Below are 12,224 nucleotides of genomic sequence, written 5' to 3'. Positions count from 1 at the left end.
TCCTAATCTTCTCTTACAAAGACACCAGTCATACTGGATTAGGGTTCGTCATTTTACCTTAATGGCCTATTTAAAGCCTTACCTCCAAATACAGATGCATTTTGAAGTACTAAGGGTTAGTACCTCAACATCTGAATTCTCGGGGGACACACTTCAGCCCATAACATGCGGGCAGACCTCAATGCTGCTTGCAGACCCAAGGCAAACTGCACAACAATCAAGCCTGGCTCTTAGGACAAAAACATCTGCCAGAGTCAACTGAACCGAATTCTCTGGGAAGGACGAGATGCCCGGTGTCATGAAAAGACCAGTCTTTTTTAAGTGTGATGCATGCACACACAGGCACACACACACACACACACACACTGCACTGCTGCCCTGTCCTTGGCAGACATCCCTGTGGGGTCATGTTCGAAATATGCACTTCTGTGGAGAAGCTCGGGTTTTCTTGGAAGTCTCTTTTTCTAAACTTCTACCTAATCTGATGGCCTGTCCCTGCTTGGGCATGAGGTGTCGGAGGGGGGATGGGTCAAGACCGACTCCTGTTAACTGTGAAGTAGAGGAAGGCAGTGATAGCCAGACAGGGACGTGTGTTTTAGGGAAGTCCTCTGTGTTTTCAGTTCTGTTTTTGTTTTGGTTTTATGATGGGAGAGATGAGCAAATATAAAGGCTGCTTCTAGGAGCAGGAGTGAGGAGAGGTTGCCTATATGAGAGAAACAGGGGATGGTCAATACTGTAGGTTTTTTTGAGAAGGTGAAAGATGGAATTCATTTTTTAAATTTAAAAAAATTTTTTTGAGACAAGAGTCTCGCTCTGTCACCCAGGCTGGAGTGCAGTGGTGTGATCTCTGCTCATTGCAACTTCTGCCTCCTGTTTATATAAACAGGCCCAACCCTGTATGTATGTATGTATGTATGTATGTATTTATTTTTGAGATGGAGTTTCGCTCTTGCTCCACTTGTTGCCCAGGCTGGAGTGCAATGGCACGATCTTGGCTCACTGCAACCTCCAACTCCTGGGTTCAAGTGATTCTCCTGCCTCAGCCTCCCAAGTAGCTGGGATTACCAGCACTCACCACCACACCCGGCTAATTTTTTTGTATTTTTAGTAGAGATGGGGTTTCATCATGTTGGCCAGGCTGGTCTCGAACTCTTGACCTCAGGTGATCCACCTGCCTCAGCTTCCCAAAGTGCTAGGATTACAGGCATTTCACCCAGCTGAAAGATGGAATTCGAAGAAGTGCTGATAAGTCACTGTGGTATTTGTGAAAAAATATAAAGAGGGTTTGGGCTAGGCGCGGTGGCTCACGCCTGTAATCTCAGCACTTTGGGAGGCCAAGGCGGGTGGATCACCTGAGGTTGGGAGTTGGAGACCAGCCTGACCAAGATGGAGAAACCCTGTCTCTACTGAAAATACAAAATTAGCCGGGCGTGGTGGCGCATGCCTGTAATCCCAGCTACTCGGGAGGCTCAGGCAGGAGAATCACTTGAACCTGAGAGGTAGAGGTTGCAGTGAGCCAAGATCGTGCCACTGCACTCCAGCCTGGGCAATAAGAGGAACAAGAGCGAAACTCCATCTCATAAATAAATTAAATAAATAAATAAATAAATAAAAACAGGGTTTGGCCTTGGGCAGGATGGACCATTTTCTAGAGGGACAGCCGTGGTGGGCTGCACAACTGGTATGAAGCCCAGTTTCCATCTGAAGTCCTCGATGTTCATGGAAATAGGGGCGAGACAGTCTGAGGAGTGTGGAGAAGGCCTGAAAATGTCCTTGCAGAGAATAGGAGAGACAATGACTGGGACAGCCAGGCAGGGCTGAGGGCCCATTTGGATTTCCAGCAGCGCCCTCTGTCCTGTTGTGTGACCCCTCCAGCAGTAGGTACTGGGAAAGCAGGTGGCTGAGTTCATCCAGGGCTGAGGCTCTGCCAGACAAGAACAGTGCAGCAAGGATGTTGAAGGTAATGGCAAAAAATAACTGGAATGCAGAGAAATGAAGCCAAAGCTGATGAGGAGGGAAGGGAAGAGAGGAGAGGGTGGACAGACTTGGGTAGAGAGGACAGAACAATGACAGGGCATCCTGGTGATGTTGAGGAAAAGTCATGGGAACAGCTAAACAAGCCAGCTGCAGGGATGGCACCGTGTGGCTAGAGAGCAGGGTTCTGGAGTTATTGATTTTTCCATGTGTGGCATGGGCCTGGGTAGGTGAGGCTGAGTGGAGAAGTCTTACATTTCCAGTCTTGTCACTCCTCTAATGAGTTTCAGACCAATATATCCATCTGCCTAGATGTCATTTCTCCTTGGATTCACATGCTCCAAACCAAACTCTCGGGCTCAGACATCAAAGCCACTCAAAAATGGCTCTCTGAGAAATAGAACTACCATAGGATCCAGTAATCCAACTTTTGCGTATAGACCCAAAAGAATTAAAAACAGAATATTGAAAAGACATTTGCATAGCTTTATTCACAACAGCCAAAGGTGGAAACAACCCACATGCCCATCAGTAGATGAATGGATAAACAAAATGTGCTATATACATAAAATGGAATATTATTCGGCCTTAATGAAGGAAGGAAATCCTGACACATGCTACATAGATGAACCTTGAGGATATTTTGTTAAGCAAAAGAAGCCAGACACTAATGGACAAATACTATAAAATCCACTTATATGAGATACTTAGGGTAGTCAAATTTAGGGACAGAAATCAGATTTGCAAGATAAAAAGTTTCTGGAAATGTATTTCACAATAATGTGAATATGCCTGATATTGCTGAACACCTCAAAAAGGGTTAACATGGGGCCGGGCGCGGTGACTCATGCCTGTAATCTCATCACTTTGGGAGGCCAAGGTGGGAAGATCACCTGAGGTTAGGAGTTGGAGACCGGCCTGGCCAACATGGTGAAACCCGGTCTCTGCTAAAAATACACACAAAAAAATTAGCTGGGCATGGCGGCAGGTGCCTGTAATCCCAGCCACTTGGGAGGCTGATGCGGGACAATTGCTTGAACCCGCGAGGTGGAGGTTGCAGTGAACCGAGACAGGGCCATTGCACTCCAGCCTGGGCAACAAGAACGAAATTCCGTCTCAAAATAAAATAAAATAAAAAATAAAAATAAAGGGTTAACATGGGGGCTGAGCACGGTCAGCGAGAGAATCACTTGAGGCCAGGAGTCTGAGACCAGCCTGGGCAACAGAAAACTCTGTCTCTACAAAACATAATAATAAAAAACTGAGCCAGGTGTGGTGGCATGCACCGGTGGTCCCAGCTACTTGTGAGGCTGAGATGGGAGGTTGAGACTGCAGTGAGCCGTGATCGCATCACTGCTCTCCAGCCTGGGCACAGAGAGACTCTGTCTCTGAAACAAACAAAACAAGAGGGGCTAACATGGTAAATTTCATGTTTCTTATCAAGTAAAAGGCTTGCTGACCCACAATCTAAATTAGGTTTCCCTGTTACTAGCAAGGAGTGAAGGATGTGCTATCCCAAAATATGTCCAAAAATTGGTATATTATTTTGAGCTAAAAACACTGGAGAAATTGTAGTTTCAGAAAGGGCTAGATGACTTGTCGTTTCCTACAGGGAATAAGCAGTAAAGATTCCTCTGGGAGTGGCACCCTCTCTGTACCCGGGTCAGAAAATAGCCCTTATCACCAGAGACTGGGAGTTGGGGCTGCAATGGACCTGAATAAATAAACTTCCCAAGTAACACTTATCTTCCACTAATTTTACACCCTTCCCAATATTTCTCCTAGTGACTCCCTTAGAAATGTATCGCCCCTGGCCAGATGCCTTTTGTGCTTTCTTCTCAAATGCATCATTCTTTGTCTAAAAATAAAAGCATCTTGCTTTGGCCACTTCTTCAGACCTCACTCTCTTGAAGGTCCCCATGAAAAATTAATAAAGTGTGTATGCTTTTCTTTTGTTTATCTGCCTCTTGTCAATTCGGTTTCTGGCTCCAGCGGAAGAGCCCGCAGAAGCGCTGAGGGGGTTGGAGACGGTCTCTGGCGCCCCTACACCTGCTCAGCGAGCCTTCAGCCCCTTCTCCCTGACGAAGCTCCCAGAGGCTGGAACTCTGGCGCGGGAGGCGCTTGGGAAATCCTCCCGAAAGCAAGGAGGAGCCTTTCCTAGACCGGGAACGGTCCCACGCGGGGGGACAGGCTGGCGCAGGGGCGACCGAGCCGGGCGCAGGAACCGAGCCGGCCACGCCGCCCTCGGTCCGCGGGGAACCACGCGGGCTTCCGGGTCACGCCGCCGCGTTCCGACCGCCCTCTGGGAGAGGGGAGGAGCCTCCAGCGCCGGGCGGGGCGTGGTTAAGGCCGGTGGGCCCCACCGCAGCCAGACGCTGCCCGTTTAAGCACAGAGGGCCGCGGGTCACGTGGTGGGCGGGGTGGGGGCGTGGCACCAGGAAGCGGCGTCCGCGCCGGGCCCAGAGCCGCAGCCGCAGCCGCCGCCACAGTGCGGGCCGGGCTCCACCGCGCGTCCCGCTCCACGCTGGCGACCGCCCCTGGTGCCCCCGCCTCGGGCGCGGCGCCCGCCATGGGCGAGGAGGACTACTACCTGGAGCTGTGCGAGCGGCCGGTGCAGTTCGAGAAGGCGAACCCTGTCAACTGCGTCTTCTTCGATGAGGCCAACAAGCAGGTCCGCCGCGCCCGCGCTTCCTCCCCCGCGCGGCCCTGCCGGGGTCGTGGGCGCGCCAAGGCCGGTCCCGCGCGACCAGGCCCGAGCGTCCCCTCCTGTCCTGTCCCGTCCCGTCCCAGCGCGGGAGGCGGCGCGCGCTCCTTCCTTGTTGGGTGGGCTCAGCCGCGACCAGGTGTCCTCGCAGGTGACCTCGGGGCTAGACCCCCGAGCCAGCTGCGCGGACGCAGTGGCCCCGTGGCCGGTGTCTCAATTGTTGGCGCGCCCGTCTTATCTAGGTTTCTTTTGTTGTCTTTGTCATTAGTTACACTCGTAGTCGAGGGTTTAGACGTCGAGATTTTCATTTTCCTTGGAATTCTGTAAAGGGGGAAAAGACTGTACTTCAGGCGTATCAGCGGCGCCGATGCGCGAACTGGCCTTAGAACTTTGGAGCCTCGGGGACCCGACCCGGTGTCACGGTGGGCCACACTTGGAGTGGCATCCTTTTCGCTCTCTGCTCTTGGATTTTAAAATTCACATGAGCAGCCAAACATCTGTACCCTGATATGTGCCTTGTTACTTTAGTTGAACCCAGGGTGGTGTATAACAGAAATAATGGCTTGAGGGTTGGCTTATGAGTTTAGATCCTTTCAGAGTTCAGGCTGTTAACCTTGCTGCTTTTCTCTCTCAGGTTTTTGCTGTTCGATCTGGTGGAGCTACTGGTGTGGTAGTTAAAGGCCCAGATGATAGGAATCCCATCTCATTTAGGTAATGGTATAGACACTTTCAGATCGTTTTATCATGTAAACAGAATGATGTTTTTCTAATTCAAAAGGTTTTTTATAATTTTGTCATTTGGTCTGCCCTAAGAGGCCTGAAGTGTGTGCGCGCACATGGAATTCCTGTCTGTAGGGAGGGTCTTGGTGGCACTTACTAGCACCTCTTGTCAGAGTGGAATATCTGGAGCAGTTGATTTGGGAGCCAAATACTTCAAAAGTGGGACAGCCACTTCCTAGCACTGGAAATTAACAAGTCAGCGTGATGATGTGCCCATTTCTGGTTTGTCGACAGAGGAGGGCGTTCATTTCTTTAGCCCAGGTTTTTCCAGAGTGGCAGGTAGAGGAGATTCATTGTTTCTCATGTAATAATACAAGAAAATCATGGCTTCCACTATACTTAAGGTGACTGCATAGTCCCAGTTCGCACTGTTGAACAGGTGTAATGATCAGTAGCCCCTTTCACTTTCAGAAGTGTCTCGATTTGGATGATAAGCTATCTGGCCACCGTAAAACTGGTGCTTACAGAAGGTGAAAGTATAATGTAGGCCCTCAATTCAGTAGTGACTTAAAAAATTTTACTGTTGGTCTGTGTTAATGAGAAACTGTCCTTTTTTGAGAGGGAGCCTCCTTCTGTTCCCCAGGCTGGAGTGCAGTGTGGTGCAATCTTGGCTGACTGCAACCTCCGCCTTCCAGGTTCGAGTGATTCTCCTGCTTCAGCCTCCCAAGTAGCTGGGATTATAGGCGCCCACCACCACGCCCGGCTAATTTTTTTGTATTTTTAGTAGAGATGGGGTTTCACCTTGTTGGCCAGGCTGGTTTCGAACTCCTGACCTCAAACTATCCGCCCACCTCGGACTCCCACAGTGCTAGGATTACAGGCATGAGCCGCTGCACCCGGCCTGAGCAAGGTTTTAAAGTATGGATAGGGTTCAAGCATGGTGTTTTGGGGAACTCTGGGTCTGTGTAACTGAGGGTTACACAGCGTGTCTCCACAGGGAAGGGGAAATGGTGGTGGTGTGGCCACTGGCAGGGGCCAGCTTGAACCTTACATATTCTCCCATGGAATTAGAGCTTTATCTTCTTGAAACTTGTCAGGTGGGGTGTGGGATGATCATGTCAGTGTTTGGAAAGATCATGCTGTTCAGATGGGAGCCTGTCAGAGTTAGGGATACTATGGAGAGTAGCAATCAGTGAGCCATGTGTGGTGAAGAGCAGCGCTCTGGTGGTGTAGAGTGGCATTGCATAGGCAATCAAGGGATACTTAGGAAGATGGGTCTCTGGTAAGACTTGGGGGTCGATTGGGTGTGGAAAACGAGTGAGCCCGTAATAATCTAGATTGGGGGCTCTAAGAAGTTTGTGGGGTCGGGGGAGGTACTGAATTTAACTTAAAAAGAGTTTTTAGACTGGGCGCCATGGTTCACGCCTGTAATCCCAGCACTTTGGAAGGCCGAGGCGGGTGGATCACCTGAGGTTGGGAGTTGGAGACCAGCCTGACCAAGATGGAGAAACCCTGTCTCTACTGAAAATACAAAATTAGCCAGGCGTGGTGGCGCATGCCTGTAATCCCAGCTACTCGGAATGCTGAGGCAGGAGAATCACGTGGACCCGAGAGGCAGAGGTTGCAGTGAGCCGAGATCATGCCACTGCACTGTAGCCTGGGCAACAGAGCAAGACTCCGTCTCAAAAAAAAAAAAAAAAGATTTTTAAAAGCAGCTTTATTGAGGCATAGTTGACACACAATAAACTGTACACACTTAATATTATACAATATGTGAGTTTTGACATGTATACACCCATGAAACCATCACCACAATCAAGGCAATGAACATGTTCAGACCCTGAAAAGTTTCCTTGAGCCCCTCTGTAATCCATCCCTTGAGTTTGCTTTTTTTAAATGAAGTTTTAATTTAAAAAAGTATGTATTTGAATAGAGACGGGGTCTCACTGTGTTGCTGAGGCTGGTCTCGAATTCCTGTGATCCTCCTGCTTCATCCTCTCACAGTGCTGGGATTACAGGTGTAGGCCACTGTGCCCAGCTGAGTTCACTTTTTAACGTCTGTCTGAGGCAATCATGAGACACTGTGGTGGAGCCATCTGGGTTGCATAATGAAGGTGCTGTGAGATGCACAAGTAGATAGTTCTTTCCAGAAGCTTTGCTGTGAGAGAGAAACAGCAGTCATGGAGAAGGCTCCTGAGCAGGTCTATAGTTATTTATGTTGCAAACAATTCTCAGGTGATATGTGTGTGTAATCTCAATTCTTCAATCACTTTTTACCCGTAATACTGTAAGTTTTCCCAGCAAGTTCTTTCCAGTTGGATTTGGTAGTTTGAAAAGAGGTCCTGCTGATGGCTTCCGAAACATAATTTTAATTTAAGACTAGAATTTGCTGCCTCCTGAATATAGGTTGTGTCTTTTGCCTTTCCAATAAATGATAGTAGCTAGAATTCGGTTATTTAACTACTAACACATTCTTTTTTCTTAAAGAATGGATGACAAAGGAGAAGTGAAGTGCATTAAGTTTTCCTTAGAAAATAAGATATTGGCTGTTCAGAGGACCTCAAAGACTGTGGTAAGACTTATCTTTAAAATATAGCATTAAAGGGCATTAGAAATACATTTGGAAGAGAAGAAATGGCAAATTTTCAGTGTTAAAGGAAACTTGTATTATCTTACTGTTGTGAAAGGTATAGTTATGTTGCATTGTATTAGAGCCTTCCAAAATGAAAAAGACATTTGAGTGGGTTAAAAAAATGACCTTAGTTTGATTTTTAAATTAAATTAAAAATTTTTTTTTGAGCCAGTTTTCCTTTGTTGCCCAGGCTAGAGTGCAGTGATGTGATCTCGGCTCACTGCAGCCTCGATCTCTCAGGCTCGAGTGATTCTCTCACCTCAGCCTCCCTTAAAAATTGTTAAAAAATAATTTGGAACTTCATGTGTCTTTTGTATTGCTTGATAGCTAGCAGCATAGAATATGTGAGATATTTTTGGCTACCTTGTGAATTAGCCCTTTCATCTCTCATTTCTGAGTGCTAGATCTGATAGGAGCAGATATTCCAAGTTGAAGCAGCCTACAGGCACTTTAGGCCATGTAAATGTTCACCATTGCTGTTTGTAGAGTAGAGGGAAGGCTATTAGAAACAGGCAGGATCTTCTGTTAGTTTCTTCCATCAGTTTTAAGTGTTAAAGTCTTGGGGAAGCCTCTTAGTGCAGCAACACATTTCTCTGACATCAGCTGCTTGAGGAATGAATTTTCGGAAGGAGTTACTAAACTGTAACTGAATATTTGTGTTAACTTAAATTGAATCATAAGCCTGCTGCTGTTGAGACAGATGATCCGAATTGGTCTTTTTAACTTTCCTGTGTTTTGGTTGTCTTCAGTTATTTTCTGGTCACTTTTTAAGTTAATATTTATTTTTCTTGTCTTGTAGTATGCCAACGTAGGTTGGCAGTATGCTGCCTAATCCAAATTTGTGTGTGTGTGTGTGTGTTTTTCCTTTCAGGATTTTTGTAATTTTATCCCTGATAATTCCCAGCTGGAATACACACAGGAGTGCAAGGTATGACCCCAGACCCTTTCTCAGCTGCTGGTGTCAGTGGTGTTGAGCTGGGTTATGTCGTGGAGAGCGGGGCATCGGGGTCGCAGGGAGCACAGACTTGAAGTCAGACTGTCCCTCATGTTGATTCCCAAACGAGTCAAGCGGGGTGTTTGCTTTGTGACACTGAACAGTTTTCTAAGTTTGAAAGCTTATTCCTTTGGAGGGGGAGGGTTCAATGGAGGACGCATGGTGAACACCCAGTGGTGCTAGCCCTTGGAGCTGTCGTCTGTCTTGCCCTTTTTCTCCTCACTGGGCCAGCAGCACATCTGGGTCTGGGCCCTGGGATCCCTCACAGCCACCTGGAGTGGAGGTTTCTGGTGAGGAGTTTCTTTTTCTGTTTCCTGAAGTTTTCTTTCCTCAATTTGTTGTCTTTGTCTTGTCCTTACTCTTTCTTTCTTCTCCTAGGTGTTGATTCTAATCCACATTAATGAGATTTGCTGGGTGTAGTAAACTAGGCTAGAGGGAGCTGAGCTAAAATTGGCAGTGTGGCACCCTGGGCGCTGACAGAAGCTGCTAGTGGTTGGGGTAGGGCTTTCTGCATCTTTGTGACTGTTTTGCTCAGTGGAGTTCAGGGCGGACTCTTCAGTGAGGAGAGGTGCATCCCCACCACTGTCCTCCCTGCCCTGCGGTGGCCTCGTGTGAAGAGACTCTCAGCCGGCCCTGCTCAGCTCTGTCTGCCCTCAAGCGAGTCGGGTGTGTGTCTCAGGGTCCTCAACCCATTTTAGTCAACACTCGCTAAAGACCCTTAGGCCTTTGTACATCTTTAATAACCGTTTTTATAACGTGGGTGACTAAGAATGTCGGCAGTATGGTGATTCCTGCAGGTAGAAGCTGCTGTCTGTGAGCTTTGGTCAGTTACTTTTCTACAAAACACAGACTTCCCCTGTTCTGTTTGGTAGAAGGAATTAGGATTCAGGTTCTTGAATGAAGAGTTATGGGCAAAAATCAGGGAACATTGTATTTAAAAGAAAATTTGTTTTGTTAATTAGTAAACATTCCGGGGAACGTTCATTAAAGAATGACAAACTGTAGAGTTTGTGAAGCTTTTGAAGAGAGTTATATGTGTTTTTTCTTATTAATTAAAAATATTTAAAAAACATTTTTCTTAGACTAAGAATGCCAACATTCTAGGATTCTGCTGGACTAGTTCTACTGAAATTGTCTTCATAACAGATCAAGGAATCGAATTTTACCAGGTATTATGTTTATCATTTATGTTTGTTGGTTAAAGTTCAGTGATAGCATTCTGGCAGCCTTTTGAATTCAGTACTGAATATATATAGATATAGTTTAAACATTTTCTAGAGATGGAATCTTGCTCTGTTGCCCAGGCTGCAGTGCAGTGGCATCATCATGGCTCACTGTAATATCAAACTCCTGGGCTCAAGCAATCCTCCTGCCTCAGCCTCCTGAGTAGGTGGGACTACAGGCATGTACCACCATGCCTGGCTAATTTTTATTTTTATTATTTTATTTTATTTTATTTTTGAGATGGAGTTTCGCTCTTGTTGCCCAGGCTGGTGGAGTGCAATGGCGTGATCTCGGCTCACCACAACCTCCACCTCCCAGGTTCAAGCGATTCTCCTGTCTCAGCCTCGTGAGTAGATGGGATTACAGGCATGCATCACCATGCCCGGCTAATTTTGTATTTTTAGTAGAGACGGGATTTCTCCATGTTGAGGCTGGTCTCGAACTCCCGACCTCAGGTGATCCGCCCGCCTCGGCCTCCCAAAGTTCCGGGATTACAAGCATGAGCCACTCTGCACCCGGCCCTGGCTAATTTTTAAACTTTTTTGTAGAGACGAAGTCTCGCTATGTTGCCCAGGCTGGTGTCAGACTCCTAACCTCAACTCCTGCGTTGGCCTCCCAAAGAGCCAGGATTACAGGCATGAGCGGCAGCACTCAGCTTTAGTCTCTTGCTGGGGATTTTATTCTTTTTTTTTTCTAATTGCAAGTAATACATTTAAAAAAAAAAAAAAAGGGCTTGGTGGCCCATGCCTGTAATTCCAGCTCTTTGGAAGGCCAAGGTGGGCGGATGGCTTGAGTCCAGGAGTTTGAGACCAGCCAGGCCAACATGATGAAATCCCATCTCTATAAAAAATACAAAATGTTAGTCAGGCGTGGTGGTGTGCGCCTGTAGTCCCAGCTACTTGGGAGGCTGAAGTGGGAGGACTGCTTGAGCCCGGGAGGCAGGAGGTTGCAGTGAGCCAAGATCACAGCACTGCACTCCAGCCTGGATGACAGTGAGACCCCATCTCAAAAAAAACAAAAACAAAACTTCATTAAAAAGTGGGCAAAGGCCAGGTGCAGTGGCTCACCCCTGTAATCCCAGCACTTTGGGAGGCCAAGGTGGGCAGATCACGTGAGGTCAGGAGTTCGAGACCAGCGTGGCCAACATGACGAAACCCCGTCTCTATTAAAAATACAAAAATTAGCCAGGTTGGTGGCAGGCACCTGTAATCCCAGCTACTAGGGGAGCTGAGGCCGGGGAATTGCTTGAACCTGGGAGGCGGAGGTTGTAGTGAGCTGAGATGGTGCCACTGCACTCCAGCCTGGGCAACAGAGCGAGACTCCATCTCAAAAAAAAAAAAAAAAAAAGTGGGCAAAGGACATGAGCAGACACTTTTTAAAAGAAGACATACATGTGACCAACAAACATAAAAGAGCTCAACATCACTAATCATTAGAGAAATGCAAATCAAAACCACAGTGAGAAACTATCTCACACTAGTCAGCATAGCCATTATAAAAAAGTCAAAGAATAACACATGCAAGGTTGTGGAGAAAAGGGAACCCTTACGCACTGTTGCTGGGATGTCAATTAGTTCAACCTTTGTGGAAAACAGTATGGTGATTCCTCAAAGAGCTAAAAGCAGAACTACTGTTTGACCTAGCAGCCCCATTACTGGGTGTGTATGCAGAGGAATATAAATTATTCTACCATAAAGGCACATGCACGTGAATGTTCATTGCAGCACTGTTCACAATGGCAAAGACATGGAATCATCCTAAATGCCCATCAGTGACAGATTGGATAAAGAAAATGTGGTACATACATACCATGGAATACTGTGCAGCCATAAAAATGAACAAAATCATGTCTTTTGTGGGAACACGGATGGAGATGGAGGCCATCATCCTTAGCAAATTAACACAGGAACAGAAAACTAAATACCACATGTTCTCACTTCTAAGTGGGAGCTAAGTGATAAGTTATGAATGCAAAG

The 12,224-nt window shown here is 47.1% G+C and overlaps 1 protein-coding gene across 3 annotated transcripts in view; it reads left to right on the top strand.

The window, feature by feature from the left end:
- Window positions 1–4,400: 4,400 nt before the first annotated feature.
- Window positions 4,401–12,224, top strand: part of RMC1 (regulator of MON1-CCZ1) — a 29,089-nt gene continuing 21,265 nt past the window's right edge. Inside the window, exons 1-5 of one of the 3 annotated variants that reach the window (XM_012506292.2) lie at window positions 4,401–4,645; window positions 5,313–5,389; window positions 7,886–7,970; window positions 8,902–8,958; window positions 10,107–10,193. In XM_012506292.2, the coding sequence (XP_012361746.1) occupies window positions 4,544–4,645; window positions 5,313–5,389; window positions 7,886–7,970; window positions 8,902–8,958; window positions 10,107–10,193 (408 nt within the window). In that variant the 5' untranslated portion in view covers window positions 4,401–4,543. The remainder of the gene's footprint in view (window positions 4,646–5,312; window positions 5,390–7,885; window positions 7,971–8,901; window positions 8,959–10,106; window positions 10,194–12,224) is intronic. The other 2 variants (XM_030810651.1, XM_030810652.1) reach the window with 2 other exon arrangements.

Source organism: Nomascus leucogenys, chromosome 4, assembly GCF_006542625.1.
Source record: "Nomascus leucogenys isolate Asia chromosome 4, Asia_NLE_v1, whole genome shotgun sequence".
Taxonomy (NCBI): Eukaryota; Metazoa; Chordata; class Mammalia; order Primates; family Hylobatidae; genus Nomascus; species Nomascus leucogenys.
This window is presented reverse-complemented; position numbering and strand designations above follow the sequence as displayed.